Source organism: Lissotriton vulgaris, chromosome 3_2 (assembly GCF_964263255.1).
Source record: "Lissotriton vulgaris chromosome 3_2, aLisVul1.2, whole genome shotgun sequence".
Lineage (NCBI taxonomy): Eukaryota > Metazoa > Chordata > Amphibia > Caudata > Salamandridae > Lissotriton > Lissotriton vulgaris.
The window spans coordinates 217,906,788-217,933,806 of record NC_141690.1 but is presented as its reverse complement, the minus strand read 5'-3'; the positions used below and the strand labels follow the sequence as shown (position 1 = coordinate 217,933,806).

At 50.2% G+C, this 27,019-nt stretch overlaps 1 protein-coding gene across 1 annotated transcript in view; it reads right to left on the bottom strand.

The window, feature by feature from the left end:
• RNF212 (ring finger protein 212) overlaps positions 1 to 27,019 on the bottom strand; it is a 472,806-nt gene that overhangs the window by 274,238 nt on the left and 171,549 nt on the right. The window contains exon 5 of the mRNA XM_086964465.1: positions 6,002 to 6,060. Coding sequence (XP_086820591.1) covers positions 6,002 to 6,060 — 59 coding nt within the window. The remainder of the gene's footprint in view (positions 1 to 6,001; positions 6,061 to 27,019) is intronic.

Genomic DNA, 27,019 nt, shown 5'->3' with positions numbered 1-27,019 from the left:
AGCCACTGAAAACTTTCTATAATGTAAATATGCATTGTTCTATGAAAGAGCTGGGGCATCATGAAGTGTTGCTAATAGGAACAAGCTCAGCCAGGCAAGAGAACTTCAATGAACTTCAGTCTGCATGCCTACTCAAACTTGAGGTTACTGCTTGTAGGAGAATTCACAATACTAGAGTAAGCTTCGTGGGTTTAGTAGTGATAAAATAAATAGTTACTTAATCATAATCTTTAGGCTCCATAATCGGAATGGGCCTTTGCACCAAATCTTTGAACTTTTTTATAAATTAAGAGAACGCTCTTCTTTAAACAGAGTAATAAGTAGCTTATATGGCATCAATTTGTTTTGCTTTTCAATATAGGAATATTTTAAATGAAAAAACTAAAATGAGAAACCAACAGATCACCTTAAGCATTAATTACTCAAACTGAAACTTTAAGGCAGCCAGACATCTACTGGTGTCTACAACACGCTGAAATTTTAGTTCACACTTCAGTTAATTTTTACATCTGACCTGAGGGGTAAGGCTCTTTAATGTTGTCCTCTAAAACACATTTCTGGTTTCAAAAGAAAGGCAGAACAGTTAAGACTCCACTGAAATCACATTCCTCCAAACCCTATGCTCTGGTATTCGAGTAGCTCATAAAGAAGAAATGCCTGAAATGCAGTCAAGAAACAAAACGAAGACCAACCAAAGGCCCAAAATACCTAATTCTACTTAAAATTGCATACTGCATTTACTCTCCTCATCAAATCAGCCAAAACCAATTTCTACTAAACCACCATCCATGACTCTTTATTTAGATACAAAGTACCCTTCAAGCAAGTCAAACACAACTACTGCAACCCCAACCTCCACATGCAAAATGTAGTGAGAAGTACAATGTCATCAATGACTTCTTCACCAAGAACAAAAACAAGATCAGTCCCCCATGATCAGATCAACTCTGATGCCAACTCAAACCAATGGGATGCTTCTGCATCCAATCACTCCTCGCACTACCCTTAATTGAGTTTCAAATCCTCTGGCACCCTGAGATCCTAATCTCTATGAAAACCATCAATAAAGTAAAAAAATATTGACCATCAAAAAATTAATCCATTGAAATGTACTCACACCACTATGTCAATGTCTTCTACAACCAAGTAACCTTCACAGACCAAGTGAAAACAGGACACATCCCATACTAAATTGAGACAATTCTGACCTATTACCTCAGCCTGCTTGGCACTGCAGAAGGAGAGACTCCAGTGGTTGTGGGTCATCAAAAGAGCTGACTCCACAAGTAAAAAATAAGACCTGTCCAGTGGCCCCCAAGTCCCTCATCTAGGTTTCTGTTAGAAACCACCACTGTGTGATCCTCTTAGGCCCAGCCAGGGCTGCAAGTGCATGACTGCCATAGGATCAAATAGGAGTTTGTTAAAGCGTGACTACTCACCCGTGAGGGTCTCAAGGCGCTAGGGGTGGGGGGGGAGGGGGGTGCAGGTTCCATTTCATCAAGGAGGGGGTCTGTCGAAGAGCCAGGTTTTGAGGTTTCTTGCGAAGATGGGTAGCGATGTTGTCTGTCTGAGGTGGAGCGGAAGGGCATTCCATGATTTGGCCGCGAGGAAGGAGAAGGAGCGGCCTCCCGATCTGGTCTTTCTGGTGCGAGGGACCACGGCGTAGGAAAGCTGGGCTGATCGTAGGGTCATTTGGGGTGCGTGGAATTTGAGTCGGCTGTTCAGGTATGCTGGTCCGGTGCCGTGGAGGGCCTTGTGTGCGTGGGTGAGCATCTTAAAGGTGATTCTCGCCTCAACCGGGAGCCAGTGGGGTGTGAGCAGGTGCTGGGAGATGTGGCAGGTTGAGGACCAGTCTTGCGGCGGCGTTCTGGATGTTCTGTAGCTTGCGGATGAGGTTTTTGTTTATTTCGGCGTAGAGTGCGTTGCCGTAGTCGAGTCTGCTGGTGACCAGGGCGTGAGTGACTGTCTTTCGGTGTTCGAGGGGGCTACAACTGTTGTGATTAACACAGGCCGGGGCAGGGATTACACCTGCTATAATCAATGTAGGCCAGACCAGGGCTCCATCTATTCCAATCTAATCAGGACCACAACTGCAGTGACCACCTTTGAGCCAACCCAGTCTGCATCCGCCCTTAGTCCATGCAGAGCCACATCACTGCAACATCTAGAGACTGTGGCATCAGACATGGCTCCATTATCTGAGTCTGAGAGAACAGCTGACTGATCAGGACCGCGCCCTGCTTGCGACAGACATTCGGTTCAATGCGGCCACTGACGAGAGCGTGTAGGAGGAGCACAACTTCAAAAAGAGGACTAAAAACATGCCTCCCATATCAAAAGGGGATAGGGGCACTAAAAAGACTCAGTACACATTTGACTCTGGGCCTGAAGCACTTGTGCTTAAGTAATTCTATTTTCTTGCTTCCAAAAATGGGAAGGGGAAAAGAAAGAGCTGGGGGGCAACAGGGAGGAAAGAGTAGTGGGAGTGGGGAGGATGTTGGCGTCTTGAAGATGAATAAAGTGCCTGTGCTTAAGAAACGAATAGGGCTAATTAAGAAACATTTGGTGGCAAAACAAGAATTTAAATGTATATAGTTTGCAAGGACAGATATGCCGATTACTAGAATACATTTTCTAGATCCATTGAAACAGTATTCTGAGATCATGTGCACACACAGAGTAGGGAGGATGCAGCAACTTGTAGAAGAATTACACTAAAGGACATTGACAGGTGTTAATTGGGACTGTCCCGCACTGTACCACACAGCAAATCAATGTAAATAAAAATTTAAAAAAAAACACAAAATCTGTTTATGCTTACTATAATGACAAGTGAGAAAATGTCGCCTAGCGGCCGAGACTCAACACCCAGTGATTCTAGACAAATCACTGGATCTCCCCATACCTAAAAAAAAATTGTTTTCATGTAATCTGGAACTCGCGTAAAGCGCTCTAATGCCCTTAGGAAAAGTTTGCGCTTAATAAAATGTTTAAAAAAATAATAATTTGAAAAAAGAAATAAAAAGTATCTCACTTTACTCTTACCCATAGCAAAATCACTCAGTGTTGTGGTGCATCGGGTTAGCTACAGAATCTACTTAACTAGCTATCACAACTTATGACTTCAATGGAGGTAATGAAAATCTCAAATCGGAGACTGATGAGAATCTAGAGTAAATGCAAATATCTTCCAGGGTATTGGAGGTTCTAATTTGTCATCATATTGCCAGCGAATCGACAGGCATACTTGCAGGGAGTACGTTTTGGACTTGTTTTGCAGAAGATTTGGTCTTTCTTCTAATTGCTTTAAACCTTCTGGAAGGTTAGTGTGGAACGACTGTGATGATGATCTAAAACATCTGGAACATAAGGAAATAGCACTCCAAGATCAACTGCCTATGTGTTTACCCTAAGCTATCTTTAAGAACAAAATAGGGCTAGTTGAGAAACATTTGGTGCCAAAAAAGACATTTATATTCATAAACTTTTCAAGGACAGATATGCGGATGAATTAATTAGAATAAAAGTCTTCAATCTATCGAAAGTATTCGGAGATCATGTGCATACACAGAGACTTTCAATTCTCGTCAAGATCACCCAGGATGCCATGATGAAACAACTGAACGTATATCAAATGAGTTTCTCCAGAATAGCTGCGTGTCAGACATGTGAGTACACTGACATTCGGCCATTTTAAGGCCGAACCTTCCCAAAAATTGAAAGAATACTATATTATTTCATTTATGTTGCAAATTAAACTCAGACCTTAGTGCAACGACAAAACAGTAAGCAAACCTCTGACTGACTTCTAGTATAAACACACATCACTGATGCTGATGTTTATAAACCCACAGAAGTTTAGCACCTCTCGCCTGGCTCGTGGCTCAATCAATGGGTAATCCTCAATATATAGTCTGCTGCTCTGTGTTTGAATTCCAGTGTGCTGTGTTGCACATTTGGCATCAATTCAGAAAGTCACAGCACAAAAGCAAACCTTGACTGATATCAGTTTTCCTAAGTAATTAATCACAACATATGTTATAACTGTTATAACTCGTAACTTCCTTTTAGCAACTGAGAGCCAGATGAATGAAAGGATTTGCGACTGCAAACTCTGGAATCCCCTTTTCCTTTAGGGTTCGATTTGGCAGTCTCAGTGGGAGCCGGCAGTAATTCCAATAACCACTGCCTGCTTCCCCTGATGTTTTCCCCAACTGAAAACCTATGTTTTAAACAAAATCTGATCTAGTTCTTTTGAGGTGGAAATGGTGTTTTTTCTGAATTTAAAATTATATATATATATATATATATATATATATATATATATATATATATATATATATATATATATATATATATATATTTTTTTTTTTTTTTTTCCATTTGGGAACGTAAACCCAGGCATGGCGGTCTGCTGTCCCTTGTAGGCCACTGGCCCTGGGTTTGCCCTTCCCAATTAATATTCGTGTGGCAGGCCATTTTGCAACCCCCTGCAAATGGTGATTTTGCGATGTGACTCAGTACATAGGTTTCGTTGCAAAATCAGTTAGTTTCCAACATTTCAGTGCAAAATTGGCGACCACGTTTTGCAAACATACTTTTAGTACATCGGCCCAGAATTTAATTTGAGTAATATGTCATTACGTATTGGTTGGTTTAAAGATATGAACAAATGTTAACGCAACATATATACCCAAACCAAAACAAAAGAAGAGAAAAGGAGAACCTTAAGCACCCATCCCGACGGATCACGAGCGGAACCTAGGCGTCATCCTGGATTCCTCACTCTCGATGACCAGACAAGTCAACGCCGTCTCTTCATCTTGCTTCAACACTCTTCGCATGCTCAAAAAAACATTTGGCTGGATCCCCACCGAAACTAGAAAAACGGTTACCCACACACTGGTTACAAGCCGCCTGGACTACGGAAACACCCTCTACGCCGGTACCACCGCAAAACTTCAGAAAAAACTCCAACGCATCCAGAACGCATCAGCCAGACTCATATTAGACATCCCGCGTAAAGAACACATTTCTGGTCACCTGAAAAACCTCCACTTGCTCCCCGTCAATAAGAGGATAACTTTCCGCCTCCTCACCCACGCACACAAAGCTCTTTACGAACTTGGACCCGAATGCCTCAATACACGTCTTTCCTTCTACACCTCCCCCCGCCAGCTGCGCTCTTCCAACCAAGCCCTCGCTGCTGTTCCCCGCGTCAACAAAACCACCATGGGAGGAAGATCATTCTCCTACCTAGCGGCCAAAACCTGGAACTCACTTCCCATGCACCTTCGCCTCACTCAAAACCACCTAGCATTCAGAAAGCAACTTAAAACCTGGATATTCGAGAAGTAATTCCCCACCCCTCTCCAAGCGCCTTGAGACCCTCTGGGTATGTAGCGCGCTATATAAATTTATTGACTTGACTTGACTTTTGGGAAATGTTCCTTAATCCAAAAACCAAGGGCAAGGAATGACCTCTGTCAAGTTATGTGGAAAAGCCATCCTTTATGGAAGAGGAAACCTCACAGGCTTAAGTAAGAGAATGAAGAAGCATGACACTATTATGTGTGTGAGGTTTCCACTTCCATAAAGGATGGTTTTGCCACATAATTTGACAGATGTCCTGTCTTACCCTTGGTTTTTGGATTAAGGAACAATTCAGAAAAGTCTACGAAAAGTTTCTCCTTTTCTTTACTCTTCTTTTGTTTGTTTGCCTTCGTACTTTTGTGTGATCACACTTTAGCGTAGAGGAACGTACGGGGACCTATCCTCCGCCTCTCTGTCTGGTAATGTAAAATGCAACTTATATCAGCATTTAATATATGATAGAGCGTCACTCAGAACTTGATAAAACATTGAACAACAGTAAAGTGAACATTATGTACCTTAACACTCACCCCTCCAAAAATGTTTGTGACAAAAGTCTGCAGAAATAGCATAGTTTAATGGTCCTAGATTAACTGGTTGAAGAGGATTCTAAAAACAGTTTGTTTACCTTTGCAGCTGTTCTATATGTTGAGAAAGCTTCTTATTCATTTCTTCCAGCTTTGCAATCTAAATTTTAAATACATCTTGTTTTTGTATGCATCATTAAGCAAACATCAGCAAATATCTTTACTTTATACAGTACATTTTATTTATTCCACTGTAGGTACATGATTCAAAATATGCTTTGGAAAAAAAATCATTTAGATTTTCACAACAAGTTACAGAGAAACAAAAGTGACATTCCATACAGTCTGCATATCAGCACACGCTTAACATACCCTTTCATGTTAATTGTAACTCCTTACATGCTTCCAGTGACCAGACGGCGGACCCCTAAATTCTGCAACAATGCAGTACTTCAATAGGACAAACCCCATCTCTCCAACTTACCTCATCACAGCAGTACAACAAGAACAATACTTAATACAATACTGAACACTTTAAATGCAGTGAGATCTAGTGAATCATCTGCTTTCCCTTACCTGACAGGCATGGCCTAAGCGGTCCCAAAGTGTCAATGGGGCGCGATGCTACTGAAAGCAGCCCTGCATAAGAATCCGCCATACAGTTACACTGCACCAATGGCATTCCTACATTTGAACGGCCAGGACCAGCATTCTTTCTGTCATTACCAGTACAAGGGCCATGAACCTGCACACAGGTAGCCTAATAAAGCGAGGAGTGGAGTAGGAATTTATCCCACCATGAAGGTACAAGAAAACATCCCACCAATACTTCTGCACAGCAGGACATGACCAAGCATTGTGGATGAACAATGACAGCAGACAGTGACTGCGTCCACACGAGGTGACAGAAATGGGGGCAAAACAGTAACTTCTTGCCGGTATGTAATAGAGTCCATGAAGATAAATAAAGTGAAATGTCTTGTGCCTGTCGGATGTTTTTGTGTGTTTGAACTAAAGTATGCACTATTATTAGTTGTTTCTCACCACACGTTATACATGTATACTTAAGTAGAGCTCTTGCAATTGAAGCGAAATCATTATGCTGTATTAAAGTGTGTTTTTTTCCCTCTGGTTTAGACTTAACTAGGCATCAGTTAGGCTTCAAAGCCATCTTGTTTAAAACGGAGGCTGAATCAATATGTTCACTCTGCACTTGTAATCATCACTTGACACTACATGCAGCAAGATGATAATTGTTTATTACTGTATAACATACTGTTCACAAAGACTTCGCTAGAGTAAACCTTTTGCTACATCTCAAGGTTTTCCTCCTAACACAATTTATTGCATTCATTCACAATGGTTCTCTGTTGATTATGTAACTTAATGCAGGTGCATTTGCTGGTTATTCTTCTTCACAGTAAAAAGGCTTGTCAAGCATCTTGTATGATGATGGTGAAATCCGGATATATATATATATACATATATTACCTTCCAAGCACAAAATCTTTATCCTTTTACACTTTTGGTCCCAATAAGTTGTGTGTATATATGTGTGTGTGTGATATATATATATATCCCGATTTCACCATCATCATACAAGATGCTTGACAAGCTATATATATATATATATATCTATATACATATATATATACATATATATATATATATATATACACACATACATACACACACACACACACACACATTGAAACATTGTTATATGTCAGTTCACACTTTTCTCCAGTCAACCTTATGGCAGTATCACTGTTTTTATAATTGAACAGGCGGGTGATGATAGGGTAGGTAGACGTTGAAAGGAACGGTCTTTATAAACTTTGGAGAGTGCCACAATCTATTTAAAAGGTCTACCGACAGTGCTTCAAAGGATGACTCCATTTTGCCCATGTCTGAGAACCAAGCGATACCCGGGATGGACAAGTTATTGCAGCGGGACTGGCCGTACAACCCCTTCATCTTCACTTTACCTGAAAGCCCCTTTCAAGCATTTTTTCGTTGCTAGTGGATGTGTCTGTCTCAATAGTAGAGATACGGAGTTCAAACTGTCTCTTCGTGTAGAGTCTTTGCTTGAAGGTCCTTTCAATTTGGTCATGCATGTGGTCATATCATATCATTCTTTTCGTTGATGGTGCATAAACTCGATTCATTTGGAGAAAGTTTAGCTAGACATCCAATTCCTCAGTCCAGACCCACAACATGCATCTACGCTTGCCCCCCAGGTCAGCTAGAAAATATCACCGAGTATTAAAAATATATTAGAAGACTTTCATTCGACGCTTGAAAATATGCCATTATTTTCCTCGGATGGCTTCTTCCTTAGTAATTGCACCGGAATACAGAGCAGCAGTCTGGGACCCAGCACTGCTGCAAACAGGCTAGTACCCAGTGCCTAATTTGAGCCACCGGGGGCCACTGTCACTCATTTTTGGGGACGAGCATTTGTCTTTCTGCATCAGACATTTACAAGAGCAAGGGAGAGAAAAACACATAAAACGGCAAGGCGGAGAAATAAAAAGACAGAATAACCCTCACAAAGGGATAACGCCGGAATCTGCAAGAGATAAACTTGCAGAGTATTTTGAAGTGGGGTAAAGAGGCATGAGGTGGATTTAGGACTACGCAGTCAGAGTTGTTTAGTATGCAACATTTAAAAGCACCTGAGTGGGCTTCTGAGTAGAGCCCTGGGCACTGGCCCTTATTACTTTACAGGTTAAGCACTGCCAGGACGCCACCCAGCATCCATTAAGCAGTCAGGACAAATGACAGTCATTGGTCACCATGTCCTCCTGACTCTCCTGCCAGATGGCACAACTCCGGGTATGGGCGCAATGCAGCATTCGTCACAGCCTCCTCAGGGATTAGGTTTCACACAGGCCTGAGGCACAAGTGCAGCAGTCAAGTGACTCCAGCAGTGGAGGGACCAAGTCCATCTCCTCACCAAGGAGGTGATCGAAACCTAGCTCAATAGGCTGCCACTACGAGTTCTTCGCTTACAGAAACAGTTGATAGCCCAGTCCCACTTGTTAGAGGCCAGCTCCCATAAACCTGTGTAACGTCGCCATCCATGTACTTTTCTTCACAGCACACTCCAGTACCCCTGCTCTGTTAGCAGACGAAGCCAGTAACCCAACCAACACTTACCACACAGTCCAGCAACCACACCAGCTTCCTGATCTCCAGCATCAGGGCAGGGCCTCTAACCACCAGGAAACACAAGGCTATCACCGCCCAGCTATGGCCCACCGATGTTAATACAGCCAGAAAGGGGATAGTAAAGATTATGCCAGATGATTGGCTGGAACACGAGAGCCTCACAGCAGCGCGACAAGCTTGGCGCCTAGCTCTTTGACACCTACATTCACAATAAGCGTTAATCAGATTTTATACACCTGGATCACACAGTGAATATAAATATTGAAAGTCTGCTCACAATGCACAAGTTACTTACCTTCGGTAACGATATATCTGTAAGAAACAGTAGTTAGAGTTAGATTCCTTACCTTAGAATATCCCCAGGAGTCAGACAGGATCTGGAAAGTTATCGTCAGCAGTACCCCTACTCGTCGTTAGGCATCGTCTGCGGCTCCGTGTCCGTCGTCATGATCGCCGGGATGACGTTGGAGTACTTAGACTCCTCCGTCACACGCTGACGTCAATTCTGTACATAGCTTTCTGCACCAAAAACGCAGAGCCATAATAGAAACCGACACTGGTGCCATGAAACTAGGGCCCTGAAAGGGATGTCCTTAACCCTAGATATCGGTTCGCAGAAACGGGGAGGATGGGTGAGGCGGTAAGGAATCTAACACGAACTACTGTTTCTTACAGATATATTGTTACTGAAGGTAAGTAACTTGTGCATCTGAAAGAAACAGGTTAGTGTTAGATTCCTTACCTTAGAATAGATACCCCAGCAATACCAACCCCGTGGTGGGTCTGCAAACCAAGATCACACCAGAAAGCCCTGGAGAACGGAACGGCGGAAAAAGCCATCTCTCCGGACTTGGCTGTCCAGGCAGTAGTGTCTAGCAAACGAGTGCAGCGAGGCCCACGTAGCTGCCTGGCACATGTCCTGCAAGGGGACTCCCCGACCCAGGGCAGTAGTAGCTGCCATGGCCCGAGTGGAATGGGCGCGCACCCCAACAGGAGGCTCCTTTTTCGCAAAGGAGTAGTAAAACCTTGATGCACAAGACAACCCACCGAGAGATGGTCCGTTTGTGCACCAACCGTCCCTTCTTAGCGCCCACCTAACTAACAAAGCGCTGGTCGTCCACCCGGAACTGGCGTGCACGATCTAGTTAGAAGGAGAGCGCACGTTTTGGGTCCAGACGGTGGAGCCTCTCTTCCTCTTTCGAGGGATGCAGAGGCGGAAAGAAGGTGGGCAAGGTGATGGACTGCCCGATGTGAAAGGCTGAGACTACCTTGGGCAGGAAGGAAGGACGAGTCCTCAGAACAACTTTGTCCGGATGGACAGAGAGGAAAGGAGGTTTTGAAGATAGAGCCTGGAGCTCACTTACTCTCCTGGCAGAGGTGATGGCAACCAGGAATGCAGTTTTAAGAGTCAGAAGACGAAGAGGACAGTTATGAAGTGGCTCAAAGGGAGCGCACATCAGATATGTTAGAACCAAGATTCAAGTCCCACTGAGGCATCACGAAGAGAACAGGAGGAAACATGTGTGTGATGCCTTTCAAGAATCTATTTACAAGAGGGGACTTGAAAAGAGAAAGCTGATCAGGAAGCCTTAAGAAGGCTGAAATGGCCGAGAGGTAGCCCTTGATAGTGCCCAGAGCAGAACCCTGCTGGGAAAGAGAAAGAAAGAAGAGAACCTCTGAAAGGGGGCAGAGAGTGGATCCAGAGCCTTTGCTGTGCACCATGCCACAAATTTGTTCCACCTGCAGGCGTATACCGTTTTTGTGGAGGGACGCCTGGCTGCCAGAATTACATCACAACCTTCAGGAGGCAAGTCAAATGGCCTCAACAGCCGCCGCTCAATCTCCACGCATGTAGGTGGAGACTGGACAGGTTCGGGTGGTGAACCGTCCCCTGCTGCTGCGACAGAAGGTCTTCATGAAGAGGCAGACGAATCGGGGGAATCAACTGACATGCTGAGTAGCTCGGGATACCAGTATCTTCATGCCCAGTCTGGAGCCACAAGGATGACTTGGGCCAGGTCTCGCCTGATCTTCTTCAGCACTCTAGGCAGAAGTGGTATAGGCGGAAAGGCGTACATCAGACCGCAGCTCCACTCACGACGAAAAGCGTTGCAGAGCGAGTGCCGCCTTGGAAATTCAAACACGCAGAACTGATGACATTGTGCCTTCTCTTCGGTGGCAAATAGATCTAACCAAGGCTCTCCCCACTGCTGAAAGAGATCTTGCACCACGTCCGAAATCAGACGCCATTCATGATCCATCATGCACCGGCGGCTGAGTTCGTCCGCCCTGGCGTTCACGGAACCTGCCAGGTGTTGAACCACCAGGGTGATGCCCTGGTGTTCCAGCCATTTCCAGCGGCGCAGAGCCTCCTGGCAAAGGGTCCACTACCCCACCCGCCATGTTTGTTGCAGTACCACATGGCGGTGGTGTTGTCCGTGAACACCTGCACTACACTTCCCCGGACAGAGGGAAGGAATGCCGTCAGTGCAAGTCGGAGCGCCTGCAGCTCCAGAAGGTTAAAGTGGAGCCGGGACTCCGCTGGAGAGCAGAGGCCTCTGATCTCCCTCTCTCCCATGTGCCCCCCCCCACATCCCAGAAGGGACGCATCTGTCACCACTACATGCTCCGGTTGGGGTAGGGAGAGAGATGTGCCGCTGACCCAATCGCGGTTCATGAGGCACCACTGCAACTTACTCCCAGTGCCCTCTGAGATCAGGACGTGGTCGGAAAGGTTGCCCTGATGCTGTGCCCACTGAAACTTCAGGTCCCACTGCAGAGCCCGCATCCGCCACCTGGCGTGATGCACCAGAAGGATGCAGGAGGCCATCAGCCCCAGGAGCCGCAGCGCCAACCTGACCGAAACTCGGGATAAAGGCTGAAAGATAGGAATCAGAGCCTGAATATCCCGAACCTGCTGTTTGGGGGGAAAAACCCGAAACTGCGCAGAGTCCAGAACCGCTCCTATGAAAAGGAGCTTCTGAGATTGGCACAGGTGTGACTGCGAAACGTTGATGGAGAACCCCAGCGAGTGCATGAGGTTGGCCGTAGTCTGGAGATGGGAGACGACTGTCTGGGGCGAGCCAGCCTTCAACAACCAGTCGTCGAAATAGGGGAAGACTGAAACCCCTGATCTGCGTAGATGAGCTGCGACCACCGCCATCGCTTTCGTGAACACCCGAGGGCCCCTGGTAAAGCCGAAGAGGAGCACGGTAAACTGAAAGAGCTCGTGGCCTACCGTGAACTGCAGGTAGCGCCGGTGGACCGGCAGGACGGGGATGTGGAAATACGGGTCCTGAAAGTCCCAATGCTACCATCCAGTTTCCTGGGTCCAGGGCAGCCAGGACCTGAGCCAAAGTCAGCATCTTGAACTTCTCCTTCCGGAGGAAGCCGTTGACGCTCCGTAGGTCCAAGATAGGGTGTAGGCCTCCTTTGCCCTTCTTGGGTACCAAAAAGTAGTGGGAATAGCAACCATGTCCCACTTCTAGCCCAGGAACGCGCTCGATGGCCCCCTTGGGCAAGAGGGCCATAACTTCCCAGAAGTTTCAAGTGATCCCCCGACATGCGGTGGTACTGCGGTGGCATGGCTGGAGGGGTCGCCTTGAAGGGGAGGGAGTAGATCCTTCGGACGATTTGCAGCCCCCACCTATCCGACGTGATGGTGCGCCAGTGGAGGAGGTGATGGCGAACCCTGCCCCCCACTGGCGTCGAATGGGCCTGAAATGCCTGACTAGGAAGGCTGAGAGGCAGATGCTGTGGGAGCGGATGTGGACTGACTCTGTCGTTGCACCCCGGCACCGCCTCAACGGTTACCACGTCTGCGACCGCGTTGAGACTGGTTCTGCAGCCTGTGGGGGCGCCCCTTCCTTGGCCACGAAAGGGGCGAAAAGAGGAAGTTTGCTGGCACTGACCTAGACCCAAGGACTTGTTGCGTAGCCCTGGAGTCCTTGAAACGTTCCAGCGCACTGTCCGCTTTGTCGCCAAAGAGGCGACGGCCATCGAAGGGCATGTCCATGAGCGAGGCCTTGACATCCCCCGAAAAGTTGGCGGACCTCAGCCAGGCGTGGCGGCGAACCGCCACTGTTTTATTTATTTTAAGAGTTTTAAGAGTTTTATATAGTGCTGGCTAGACCTGGAGGTGTCAGAGCGCTTTACATGAGGTTCCACAAAATTACAAGTTCCAATTTACATCAGTTGCTAGACAAACAACTACAAGAGCATAGAAGACGAGATAAGTGAAGTCTAGAGGGGAAGGTGTTAAAGGTAAAGGGGTAGGAGGGAGATACGGCAGAAAGACGAAGGAAAGTCTGCCCAAAGTCCCACTGGGTATGTGACGTTCGAGGTCCCAAAACCCATCTCCTCTATAGCTATCAGGTAGCTCCACTGGGCATTGGCAAAATAGCTAGGTCTCAATGGGAAAACATTTAAAGAACATGGAGGGCAAAATAAATGAAGCATAGAGGGGAGGGGGCAGGGAAGGTGAGAAAAGGAGGATAGGGGAAGAGACAACAAGGAGAGACGAAATGAAGTCTGTCTAAAGGCCGACTAAGTAGGTGACGACAAAGGAGGGAGTCCATGGCCCATCTCCACTATAGCTAAACCAGGTAGCTCCATCAGGCATCAGACAAAATAGTTCAGCCTCAATACATTGAGAGAGGAGAGAAGGAGAGTCATAAATAGAGGGAGGATGCGGGAAGAGAAGATAGGAGAGACGAAAGGAAGTCTGGCTAAAGACCGACTGGGTAGGTGACGTCCAAGGAGGGAATCCCCGATCGGTCTCCCCTATAGCTAAACCAGGTAGCTCCATCGGGCATCAGACAAAATAGCTAGATCTCAAATGACAAGGGAAAATTCACAGATAAACAGGGTGGGGACTAAGGGCCAGGACAGGTGAGGGCAGAGGTCAGTAGCAGGAAAGTGGAGAGGAGTAGAGCGGGGAGGGGTAGGGGGTAGGTAGTACGGTAAAAGTTCCAATGGATCTGCTTCGAATGATTCAAAAAGCAGGTCCATTCCTTCTCAGGCGCCATCTTGAGGTTAAAACGCTGGGGGACATTTTCGCCAGTATCCTTGTTGCTTTGACCGGGAGGACTAGAACAGCTCATCCTATAAAGCTGAAATGGGTCACAACCCGGAAGGTCAGGTAAGCAAGCGGGGGTGGGGCCACCAGCGCCAGGTCCATAGAATGCAGGCCGGTAAGCGTGAAGATGCCAGGTAGCGGGGGAGGCCCTATGGTCCCCTCCAACCCAGTAGAAGGAAGCCACGTATCAGCAAACTGCAATGGATGCAACAGACACCCGAGCGCCGCCCCAGTGCTCTCCCCGGCTTGACCCAGGTCCTAGGAGAAGGCCTTGCTGTTGGTAAGTAGGTCTGCAATGATGGTAACTGCGAGGTGGAGGAGGTGCGCAGCGACGGCCTAGAGGCGGTAAGGGGCACTAAGCAGGCTATCAGTGGAGACAGCTGAGGCCCAACACCAACCACAGTATCAAATGTACTCCCCGGAGCAAGGACAGCGGGCAGCGCCGGGCTGAAAGATTCGGGTTCAAGAGGAAAACGCCATTACAGGCGGCACGGGCACCATCAGGCAAATGCGGCGGAGGGGAATCCCTCCAACTTAGAGAGGAATGCCGCCTCTGCCCCCCCCCGGTGCTATCGGTACCTGGTACATGAGACCACTTTTCAGCTGCAGGGTACTGTTTCCACTCCATCCACGGGGCTTCAGGAAAGGCTCCGGTCGCCGCAATGTTCATGCCGCTATTTCTCTGCCGTTGCCGGGATGCGGGTCCTGGCTTGCAGATCTCACTGGCCCTGGTTTACCGATCTCACTGGTGCAGCGCTGCGGATCTCATCCCTCCAGGACTGCGGATCTCACTTATATAGAGATGTGGGTATCACCGATCCGCAGCAGCAGCTGTAACCCATCCAGCACCGATTCCTCTGATTTCCTTCAGAGCCCCCGGTCCCCGAGCCTCGACATCTTCTCACGGCAGACGCTCTCCCCTGAATCAGAATGACTCTCCATGGCTGGCTTGGCTCTACCCAGCGAGTCCGTGGTGTCAAGTCCATATCTAATTGAGTACCGTGCTGCATCCCGCCCTTCCGCCAGGGCTTGGGTGAGCTTTGCCCGGGCCTCCTCCGGACACTGTGGCAGCACGCCCGCAACCGTATCCCACAGAGAGTGGGTGTAACAGCCCAAAAGGTAGGCGGTGCTGACAGACCGCAGCCCCAAACTGATCATACCTTTTGGATTCCCAATCCCGGGGAAGCGGTCAGGAATGCGGTCTGGGACGTAGAGGCCTGGATCACCAGGCTCTCGGGCGTGGGGTGCACGGACAGAAAGCTAGCGTCGCCCGGAGGCGGGCGGTGGCGTTGGGCCACATTCCGATCCACAGGATGGCCTGTGGAGGGCTTGGACCAGGTGCCCAGCAGAACGTCAGTGAGAGCTTTGTTAAACGGCAGTAGAGGCTCCGAGGAGCTTACCTGCAGCTTGAGCATTTAAGTGAGGAGGTTAGTCCTCACAGCCACGACAGGGAGCTTAAGAGCCGAGGCCTTGGACGCCCTGTTCAACACCACGCTGTAAGCAGCCCCCTCCTCCGAAGCCACGGAGGGAGGAGAGACGAATACAGTGTTGGGTGAAGTATTTTTAGACCACTTGTCTCACTTAGCTCTTCTGCCCAGTCCTGACTCAACTGGCACTGCCGTGCTAGAGGGTCCTCAGACCCCTCCCAGTCCTCCTCGTCATCCATCTCCTGATAATCAGGCAAAAATGATGGAGCCGGGTCGAGGGTGAAGGCCTCACCCATCGGCGCCGGAGATGGCGCAAGCGGTGCCGGTCCGACGCCGGACGCGGACCAGGGCTGAAACTGGGGTGGACGTCGTCCGGAGACGGCGCCGGGAGCGACACCCGCAGATACTGCGCTTGAGAACACTGCATTAGAAATAAATATTTCAAACTCGCACGTGTCCTCATTTACTCCTCATTCTGGATTGGTATGTTAGTATAACGAAAGAGTGTTCATGTGTTCCACGTGACCTGAGGTGTTCTAAGTTCATGTTCTGGGTTGTCTAATCATTGGGGGTGTGTAAGAACCAATGAGACACTGATTGCTAGTCTGGTAGGGGATTTGGGATAATAAGGTGAGTTTTGGCGCACCCCAATTCACAGAGGTTCCAAGTCTCTATGCACAGTTCTGTGTAGGAGCAGAATCCCTGAAACAGTACTGCTCTTCCCGGATCTGCGCTTGCTGGCGTGGAAAAAAGAAGAACGGACATCAGCGCGCGAGGGCAGCGTCTAAGTACTCCGACAACGTCATCCCGGTGGTTACGACGCCGACGACTGACGCGGAGCCGCAGACGACCCCTAGCGACGCGTAGGGGTAATGCTGACAAAAACTTTCCGGGTCCAGTCTGACGCCTGGGGATATTCTAAGGTGAGGAATCTAACACTAACCTGTTTCTTTCAGAGACAGATTCCTTGACCCTCTATTTCTCCATCACACCACTATACAATTCTTGAATGTTAACCACTTACTTAGAGATACGGCTGCACTTTGCGCCTGCTGCGGGGGAATCGCCGGAGACTCGGACTTGGCGCCATCAAGCAACGGCCGCGCCGCTGGACCGGAGGGGGTCCCCTTGGCGGCCACCGGAGGCCCGCTGTCCCCCTGTGAGGTGGGACACTCCTGAACACCCGGCGAGGCTTTGCTGAGCCCCGCCACCGCCCGCTCGGGCCCTGGGGGCTTGCCGCTACACCAACGCTTCTGCCCGGGCCGCCCTGCTCCGGCGGCGGCACACGCAAGACCCCGGCTTCTGGCCTACTCGCGGACCGCGAGGGGCCTGTGCATCGTCCGGCGGCGAGTCCAGCAGGGCGCCGGCCCGTCCCTTCTGCAGCGGACCTCCTAGAATACCTTCTGGGCTGCCACACCTGTCGCCGGAGAGAGGGCGGCTGCCGCCCAAGCAGCCCGGTGGGTGGCCCGGTGGCCGTGCAAATCGAGGCCCCGGCTTCGGGCCTAATCTACTCCCCCACCTACCTCGGATTCCTGCCGAGAGCCCACCTGAGCCCCGACAGGCCCCGCAACCGGAGGGGCCCTGGACGCTGCCCCCTGGATCTCCAGATGGCCCCAACTACCCGGGGCAACACTGCTGACTTGGCCTGGCGAAAGGAGTCCCTGGGCGCACCGACCTACCACAGGTGAGGAGAGTGGAGAAGGGAGTGGGAGAGCTCGGGGGGCGCAATCGAGTCCCCGGCGAACGGACATCCCTGTGGGCCCCCACCGCAGAACCCTAACTGGTACCTCTGAAGCGCCTCTCCGAGGAGGTAGGCGCACTCCACTCACTGCGGTCTGTCGCCGGCTGGGCAGAGACCACCTCCTTGCCCCCCCCCCATGGGCTTGCGGTCATCTGAAGACATTAGTCCCTGCCCGTGCACAGACATATATAGCCGCCTGGACATTGCCATACCCTCCACTCCCCGCCGCCTCCTCACTGGTCCCTCCTGGGACGCGCGCTCCACTGCCCTACTGCCTGTCAGGGCCCTACCCCCTCACACGCCATGACAACAGAGGTGGCGGGGGAAGTAAAGGAACTCCGGCGGGATGTGGAGGACCTCGGCGAACGGGTGGTCGCAGTCGAGAAGGCTGATCAAGCCAGGAGCTCCGAGATCAAACTGCTCCAGCAAGAAGTCCTGCGGCTCACGGACCAGCACCTTGACCTCCAGGCCCATACGGAGGACCTGGAAAACCGTTCCAGACGGAACAACATACGGGTCCGGGGGGTCCCTCAGAAAGACGAGGGGGCTGATGTCACCGCGTACCTGCAGACCCTCTTCAGGAGCATTCTGGGAGAGGCAGACGACTTCCACATCCGCATTGACAGGGCACATCGCATAGGACTGCCCCGCAGAGCCCCAGCCCCGCCGCCGGACATATTGGCCTTTCTTCCGGACTTCCCGCTAAAAGAACGGATCCTCCGGGAAGCCCGGAGAGCTCAGCCCATCCAGTTTCAAGGCCATTCCATTGCCCTATACCAAGATCTTTCCGCCACAACTCTCCAGAAAAGGAAGGAATTCAAGCCGGTCACGGACTTCCTGCGGGAAAAAGAAATTTCGTACTCCTGGGGGCACCCCTTTCGGATCATATTCAAGTGGAACGGACGGCTACAGCAGCTACGATCTCTTAAAGACACTTGTGATCTCCTGGGTCTAGACCAAGTGGATACTGAACCGGTTTTCAGGAGCTCGCAGGGCTCCTCCAGAGGGGGTTGGCAGACTGTACACCGCAAACGATCCCCTCCTCAGCGCTTCAAGCCCGATGCCTCTGTCATTTCCCGGGAGCGTGAGACTGCAGTGGCAGAGGTGATCAAGGAAACCTCTTCCCCAGAGTGACAATAACTCTTGCTATGGAGATTGTGTATCGCACCTGCTCAGCCCTGACGGCGGGTGGGTCGGGCGGGGGGCTCGGAGGAGCCGCCATCGGAAATGACCCCTTCATTGTTCTTTACCACGATCCTGTGTGCCTTGACAGGATTGGGACTACAGGTTTCAGTTTTGTTGGGATTGGGTTGGGGGAGCTGGGTTTGGGGTTTTGTTATTATGCTGCTGCCTACTACTGTCCTTATCTGCATGTACTACGTTGCATACTTTGGTGGCTGTGGGCTGTTTTTGGGGGGGATGTTGGGTTAGGGAGGGATCCAGGGTGGGGACCAGTGTGCCACGCTAATTCAGCTCTCTCGCGGAGAGACCCTTCACCAAGATGCAGGTGTCGACTTGGAGTATTCACCCAAACAAAAGGTTCACTCCCGGACACAACTAGAGGCCATACCATACACTATTCGCCAAGAACCGCCACATGCTCCTTTGGCATGCCTATAGCCCAATCAGCGCTGCATTACACACCCCTTGCGCGATGACAGATAACACCCTTAAGGTTATTACACTTAATGTGAAGGGGCTTAACAACCCGATCAAGAGGAGAGCTGTTCTCTCTTACTTGGAAAACTCTGAAGCCGCTATTTGTCTGCTACAGGAGACGCATCTCCTCCAGAAGGACTGGCACAGAATGCGCTCGCGAGCCTTCCCACAGCAATTCTTTTCCTCCCTTCCAACAAAGAATGCCGGGGTTGCGATCCTAATCTCTAGCTCCTTTAGAGGGAGGGTGGGTAGCAAGGTGGGGGAAATCAAAGGCCGCCTCCTGGCGTACACCCTTACTGTGGGTGACACAACACTCACAATCGGCTCCCTGTACGCCCCAAACACAGGTCAGGAAGCCTTCTTAAAAGGCGCCATATCCGAAGCCCTCCAAACCCCACATACACCCCTACTCCTGGGCGGGGACATTAACATTGTTATGGATACACATGCCGATCGGTCTGGCCACCGCTATGGAGATACTGGGGCCTTGTCATCTGCCGGACATGAATGGCTGTCCGAAAGGGGCTTGGTAGACCTCTGGAGGGCCCGCCATCCGACTGCCTCACAATTCACATTCTACTCACATGTGCACCACACTTACGCCAGGCTTGACCACTTCCTGGGTTCTTCAGACCTCCTTACAACCCTTGAGGACATTACCATGACGCCCGCAGCCCTCTCTGACCATGACGCGGTGGAACTCTCCCTCGCTCTCCGTGCACCCCGCCGCCCCCGGGGCCCATGGCGCCTCCGCGAAACCTTGCTACAACGCCCTGATGTCACTAAACGTATTGGGGACTGCATAGACACTTACCTATCTACCAACGACACACCGGGCATCTCAACGACGGCTCTCTGGGGGGCTCTGAAATCGGTCGTGCGGGGCGAACTCATAGCTATTGCGGCTGCGGAAGCTAAAGACCGCAAAAGCAAGAGGGAGGACCTTACGGCGCGGGTGGCGGAGCTGGAACGGGTACACAGTCGCACATGTGCCCCTCGAGTGTGGAAACAGCTAAAGGCTGCTCGGGCTCAACTCGCCAGTCTGGACACAGACAGGGCGGAATTTGCAGCTCTCCGCCTACGGCATACTTACTATGTCGGAGGGAACAAAACGGGGCGTCTACTGGCCAGTGCTCTAAAAGCCAAGACCCAACGGGCCAAAATCACCACTTTGGCTGGCACCAATGGTGATGCGCTCACAGACGACGCCCAAGTGGCCGAGGCGTTTCGTTCATACTACGCTTCCCTATATGAGGGGGAGGAAGTCTCATCCAGGGATATTGAGGCATACCTAAATACTGCGGCTATCACCGCGATCCCTGAATCTACTGCAGAAGCTCTCGATGCTCGAAGCCAGGAAGAAATCTTGGCTGCCATTTCTCGACTGTGCCCACTTAAATCCCCAGGACCAGACGGCTTCTCAGCGGGCTTCTATAAGCTCTTCCATCGGCGTTTGGCCCCGGTGCTTGCTCGCCTCTTCAACTCCTTCGAGGGGGCGGCAGCCATACCTCCGGACATGCTAGCCGCTGAAGTGGTGGTGCTTCCTAAACCCGGGAAAAAACCCACACACTGCTCTGCGTTCCGCCCCATCTCGTTACTGAACCTAGACCTAAAGCTTTTTACAGGTATCCTTGCTGCCCGCCTTGGCCCATGCCTTCCTGGTCTTTTGGAACCAGACCAATCTGGCTTTGTTCCAGGCCGCCAATGTGCAGACAATACTAAACGGGTGCTCCACCTTATTGATAAGACACATTCTCGAGCTTCGGACTCTGCGCTTCTTGCCATCGACGCGGAGAAAGCGTTCGATCGTGTGAACTGGGATTATTTACAACACATACTCCGCCGGTTCGGTCTCAGTGACCGTTTTTGCTCGCGCATAGCGAGCTGCTATCATCACCCGCAGGCCACGGTTCGCCTGGGGAGCCTGCGCTCGCTCCCGTTTGAGATCCAGCGAGGCACCAGGCAGGGCTGCCCCCTCTCCCCCCTCCTCTTCGCGATGTATATCGAGCCGCTAGCACAGAGAGTCCGCGATAACCCGAGGATAGAGGGCATCGACTTCGGGCGCGAACCCCATCCTATCAGTTTATACGCGGACGATGTCATAGCCACTCTACACAGCCCTGATACTTCTATACCTGCCTTCATGGAGGAACTTGACTCGTTTGGGGCTGTTTCAGGCTTCCGCATCAATATCGCAAAATCCCTCATCTTACCTCTAGGCAAACATGCGCGCCCGCAGGCCCCGGCAGTGGGTCACCACAGCGGCCTACAGGTGGCCGACCGGATACCATACCTAGGTATTACCCTGACTCCCTCAACCGCCCTCACGGTCTCCACTAATTACGCAGCTCTCATCACCCAGATACGCTCAGACCTGACGAGATGGTCCAAACAACCTCTTTTTCTGTTGGGGAGGGTGGCCGCTATTAAAATGTTATATTTGTTTCAGACAATCCCCATTATGCCCCCAACGGGCACATTGAAAACCCTACAAGACTTACTGTCTGGCTTTATTTGGGAGGGGAAGAGAGCCCGACTTCACAAACTGCTTGCGCACAGGGGCATGGACGAGGGCGGTCTCGGAATCCCGGACTTGGTGCGATACTTCCAGGCATCCCAACTCCGGTACCTGGTGGAGTGGTACAGACCCGAATCGGAGAAGAGATGGCTCTTCCAAGATAGAGCCATGGCTCAGACACCGCTGTGGCGGGTTCCATTCCTGGCCAAACACCACAGGCCCAAATACATGTCACGGTCCCCAATCACTCGCACGACCCTACAGGTGTGGGATCGGGTAGCACTTAAACGCGGACTGACTACTTTCCCTTCCCCTTTCACTCCCCTTCTGGACAACCCTGACTTCCCCCCAGGTGAGGGCCCGGGTGCATTTTCTCAGTGGCGGGGCTCAGCGTGCCGAGCTGCGGGTCACCTTTTTGACCTGAACGGATTTCTTTCCTTCGACGACATTAAACAAGGATACGGGATAGAACACCCCCACTTCTTCCAATACCTTCAGCTCCGACACTGGCTCACTGACCCGAACGTCATTACCCTAGTGGGCCGCCCCATGACGGACTTCGAGAAGTGGCTGCTTACTAAAACCACAGACAAGTGCCTCATCTCCGAACTCTATAAAATGCTTGCCCCTTCACCCTCCCAGGCTAAATCACCCGGTCAACGGCGCTGGGAGGCTGAACTTGGGAGAACCTTGTCATCCAAAGAATGGGGGTACATCTACCACAGAGCCTCACACACTACACGACACACCAAAGCAAGAGAAACTGCAGTCAAACTCGCCATATATTGGCACTTTACTCCAGCCCGATTACACCAAGGAAACCCGAAGCGCAGCGATCTTTGCTGGAGAGGGTGCGGGGAACGTGGTATCTTAACCCACATCCTCTGGGAGTGCCTCGAACTGGGAGACTTTTGGAAACAGGTCCTGGATGACATAGACTCCACTTTCGAAACTGAAGTCCCGAGATTCCCTGCATACACCGTATTAGGCCTGCCCAATGCCTTAACGTTTCCCCTCAAATCACTGCGAGGTCGACAGATGGGCATCGCTATGCAGGCAGCCACACAACACATCTTGTCACTATGGGGCACTATGACTAAACCTACACACACGGGATGGCTCCACAAACTGTGGTTCACCCTTGGGATGGAGCGTATCCACGCCACTCTCACCAGCTCCACAGACGCCTTTCGCAAAACGTGGCTTCCTTTGCTGACCCTCTTATCCAAGGAGTTCAATGAAATTACCTGCCCCAAATATCTTAGGGTTTTACGTCTCACTAGCACCACCGATGACTCCCGGTGACTCTACTCTTGGCATCGTTGTACTCCCGCGACACATTGCAGATGCCACTGACCTTCCTGGGCACACTGGTCGGGGTGGAGGGAAGGGGGATTTTGTGGGGAGGGGGTGGGGGTTTTTGGTTCGTGTTGCTTTTTCCATGTCAATCTTTTGCCCTTCCAAGCACGACGTCAAATCGCTCATTGAGCATATCTTCATTGCTTATTCTGCTGCACAAGGGAAGACATGCTTGTCTGTCCCGCCCGCAATGTATGCTCTGAGCTTACTTTTCTCACAGAGATGTCTTACTATATGCCTGTTAAAAATTTCAATAAAACCACTTTTGAAGCTAAAAAGTCCAGCACAACTACAGGCACTTCAAAAGAACTCTTGGGGAGCTGGTGGGTGAAGCCTGTTGTCCCTCACACTTCAGCAGGAGGCAAGCTCTGTTCTCAAGCCCTCGGAGGTCCTTACAAGTTGATGAAGGTACACAAAGTTCCTCTCCTTTCTTTGGCAGTCACGCAACCACTGAAGGCCAATCCCCCAAGCGGCACGTCAGCTTAGGGATAGTATCTCTCAGTCTCTCTGGTTCTACTCCTCAGCAAAGGTTTCTTCTTCTTGTCCAAAAGTGATCTAATTCTCTGGGGTTTGGGTCCCCTCTTTTATTGACAGTTTCTTTTTTGTTTTCTGAAGGCAGAGAGGCCTTTGCCTAGTCCAAAAAAGTTCTAGTCAGTCCTGGATCACTCTGTTTACATGACTCCTTTCCTTTCACAGTTCAGGGCAGAGACTTCAGACGCACCACAGGAGGTGGAACCAGCATTGTGGAGGGAAGGCACAGCCCGAATCAGGTACCAGGTGAACTCCTCCCTCCCATCTAGATGTAGATCTCTCAATTCACCACTGGGCGGCCTCACTCTGTCTCCTGGATTCCCCAGCCCCTGTCACTCAAACTCCAGACAAGGAATACACAACCTAGCAGAGGCAAGCTGGGCTAGTTGGACAAGATAATACATACTTTCTAAAAGAGGTATTTTCAAACAGAGAATTTTAAAACCACCTTCACTAAAAGATGTATTTTATCATTCTAAGTTCAGGCATACTAAACTCTAATTTCTACCATGTTCCCAGAGTCAGTTAGGATTATAAAATTTAATATTCTAACTGCCCATTCGGGCCTATGGGGAATAGGTAGCCTTGCAATAGTGAAAAACAAAAATTGCTGTAATTCACTATTAGGACATGCCATCCACATCAGGACTTTTCCTACCTTATACTTACAATGCACCCAGCCCTTGGGCCTACGTTAGGGGTGTCTGATATGAAGAAAAGGGAAGGTTTAGGGACTGGCAAGTGGGTGCACTTGCCCAGTCAGCATGGCAGTACTAAACTGCACACAGGCTCTGCAACGGCCAGCCTTAGACATACTTTTACAGGCGGCTTCTGTGGGTGCTGCGAGCCCACCAGCAGCATTTGGTTTACACGCCCTGGGTAGTCCTGGTGCACTGTACTAGGGTCTGACAGGTAAGCCAAACCAGCCAATCATGGAATCACTAATCCATACATCAATTTACAAAAGGGAGCACTTGCACTGTGGCACTGGACAGCAGTGGCACAGTGCATCTAACACCAACAAAAACACATAAGGCAACAGCAAAAAATGGAAGGGAGACCCACGCCAAGGTGCCAGGTCAAAAACGTGTCCCCTCCAGCTGAAATGTGGGGAGAACTACCCTACCTCCTGGGAGTTCTCATCACTAAGGCAGAAAAATCTGGACAGACCATCAGTATTGGTGTGTTCTGTACCAGGGCAGTGTTCCACCGTGAAATCCACCCCCTGTAGGGAAATGGACTACCCCCAACAGCTTCGGATTCTCACCCCTCATCTACATCAGCCATCTGAGGGGCTTGTGGTCTGTCTGAATCTGGAAGTGAGTCCCAAACAGGTATGGTCTCAGCTTCTTCAGTGCCCAGACCACAGCAAATGCCTCACATTCAATAGCACTCCACCTCTGTTCCCATGGATGTAACCTCCTACTGATGAAGGCTACAGGTTGATTTAGGCCCTCCTCATTCATCTGTGACAAAACATCCGCCACACCATGCTCTGAAGCGTCTGTCTGAACGATTAACTCTCTGGAGAAGTTGGGTGCCAGGAGCAAGGGCGCCGTGCACATGGCAGCTTTCACGGCCTCAAAAGCTCTCTGACAGGTGTCAGTCCAAATCACTTTCTTGGGCTGCTTCCTGGAAGTCAGCTCTATCAAGGGTGCAACAATGTTACAATACCCCTTGACAAACTTCCTGTAATACCCAGTGAGTCCTAAAAAGGCTCTCACCTCTGTCTGGGTCTTGGGGGGCTCTCAAGCTAGAATGGTTTCAATCTTGGGCTGTAGGGGTGCCACCTGGCCGGTCCCAACCTGGTGTCCCAAGTACACCACAGAAAACTGCCTGATTTCTCACTAACTTGCCTTGATCGTGAGGCCTGCCTTCCGCAGTGCCAACAACACTTCCCAGAGGTGGTGCAGATGTTCTTCCCAACTGGTGCTGAACAGTGCAATGTCATCCAGGTAGGCGGCACTGAACTCTTCCAGTCCAGCCAACACCTGGTTGACCAACCTCCAAAAGGTTTCAGGGGCATTCTTCAACCCAAAGGGCATAACTCGGAACTGGTAGTGCTCATCTGGTGTGGAGATTGCTAACCTCTCCTTTGCCCCATCAGTCAAAGCAATCTGCCAGTACCCAGCCGTTAGGTCAAACGTGCTGAAGTAGCCCCTAGCCGATCAATGAGCTCATCAGCGCTAAGGATGGGGTGCGCAGCAGTCCTCGTGACTGAATTGAGCCCTCGGTAGTCCACGCAGAACCAGAGTTCTGGTGTGGCACCCGGTGCAGCAGCCTTTGGGACCAAGACCACTGGGCTTGCCCAAGGACTATCACCCCTAACGCAGGCATCTTTGAGACCTCCTCCTTGATGCAAGCTCTCCCTCTTTCAGTCACCCTGTAAGTTTTGTGCTTCACAGGAAGACTATCCCCAATGTCTACATCATGGATGCACCAATCAGTGACATCAGGAACCAGGGAGAAAAGATCAGAAAACTGTCCCAGCAACTGGCAGCAGTCATTCTGTTTCTCAGGGGTCAGGGTGGAAGAGAAGTTCAAACCATACACTGACCTATCTTTCTATGGTGCAGACAGAGGACCAGGAAGAGGCTCGGTCTCCTCCTTCATTCTAGCATCTGTCGCTAGGCGCATGCCCACTTCGTACCTCTCCAAGTAGGGCTTCAGGCGGTTGACATGCAAGACCCGCAAGGGCTTCCTGGGAGACCACATTCCACCAAGTCGGTAACAGGACTTTTGCGCTCCAACACCTCACATGGTCCGGTCCACTTATCCTAGAGCGCGCAGGGCTCCACTGGGGCCATGACCCACACTTTCTGACCAGGCTGAGGCTCAACCAGAGTGGCATTCTGGTCGTACCACGGCTTCATCTCCTCCTGGTTGACTTCCAGATTCGCCTCAGCGAGTTGTCTGAAATGCCTAGTCTCGTTCCTGAAAGCCAGCATGTAGCTATATACATCCTGGGGAGGTTTCCTGGGAGATTGCTCCCAGCCTTCCTTGACCAGACTCAGAGGTCCTCTCACTGGGTGACCATAGAGAAGCTCAAAGGGACTGAAACCTAGAGATCTCTGTGGCATCTCACAGTATGCAAACAGCAGGCATGGTAAGAGGACATCCCACTTAAGCCTCATAGGTTCCTCAAGATCCATAATCATGCCTTTTAGGGTTCGGTTGAATCTCTCAACCAACCCATTTCCTTGGGGGTGGTAAGGAGTGGTGAACTTGTATGTTACACAGCACTCCTGCCACAGGGACTACATATAATTGGAAATAAAGTAGGTCCCCCGGTCATATACTACCTCTCTAGGGAATCCCATTCGGTAGAAAATTCCCATCAGTGCTCGTCCCACCATGGGGGCTGTCACTGTCCTCAGAGGTTGAGGTATAGCTTCCGGGTACCAGGTGTTAAGAATAGAGGGGTCCCAGTGAGGGAGGAGAGCGTATTGTTAGAAACAATTAATTAAATCAAATAAACAAAGAATGCATCTATAATGTTTAATTCACATTATAGGAAAGAAGCAACCAAAAACAAATTCACAAATTGCAGTTGTATTAGTGCCCCTGGGGGTAAGGGGGATGTGCAGTCGTGAGGGTAGTGTAGGAAGGGATTGTGACAATAAAACCACGTAT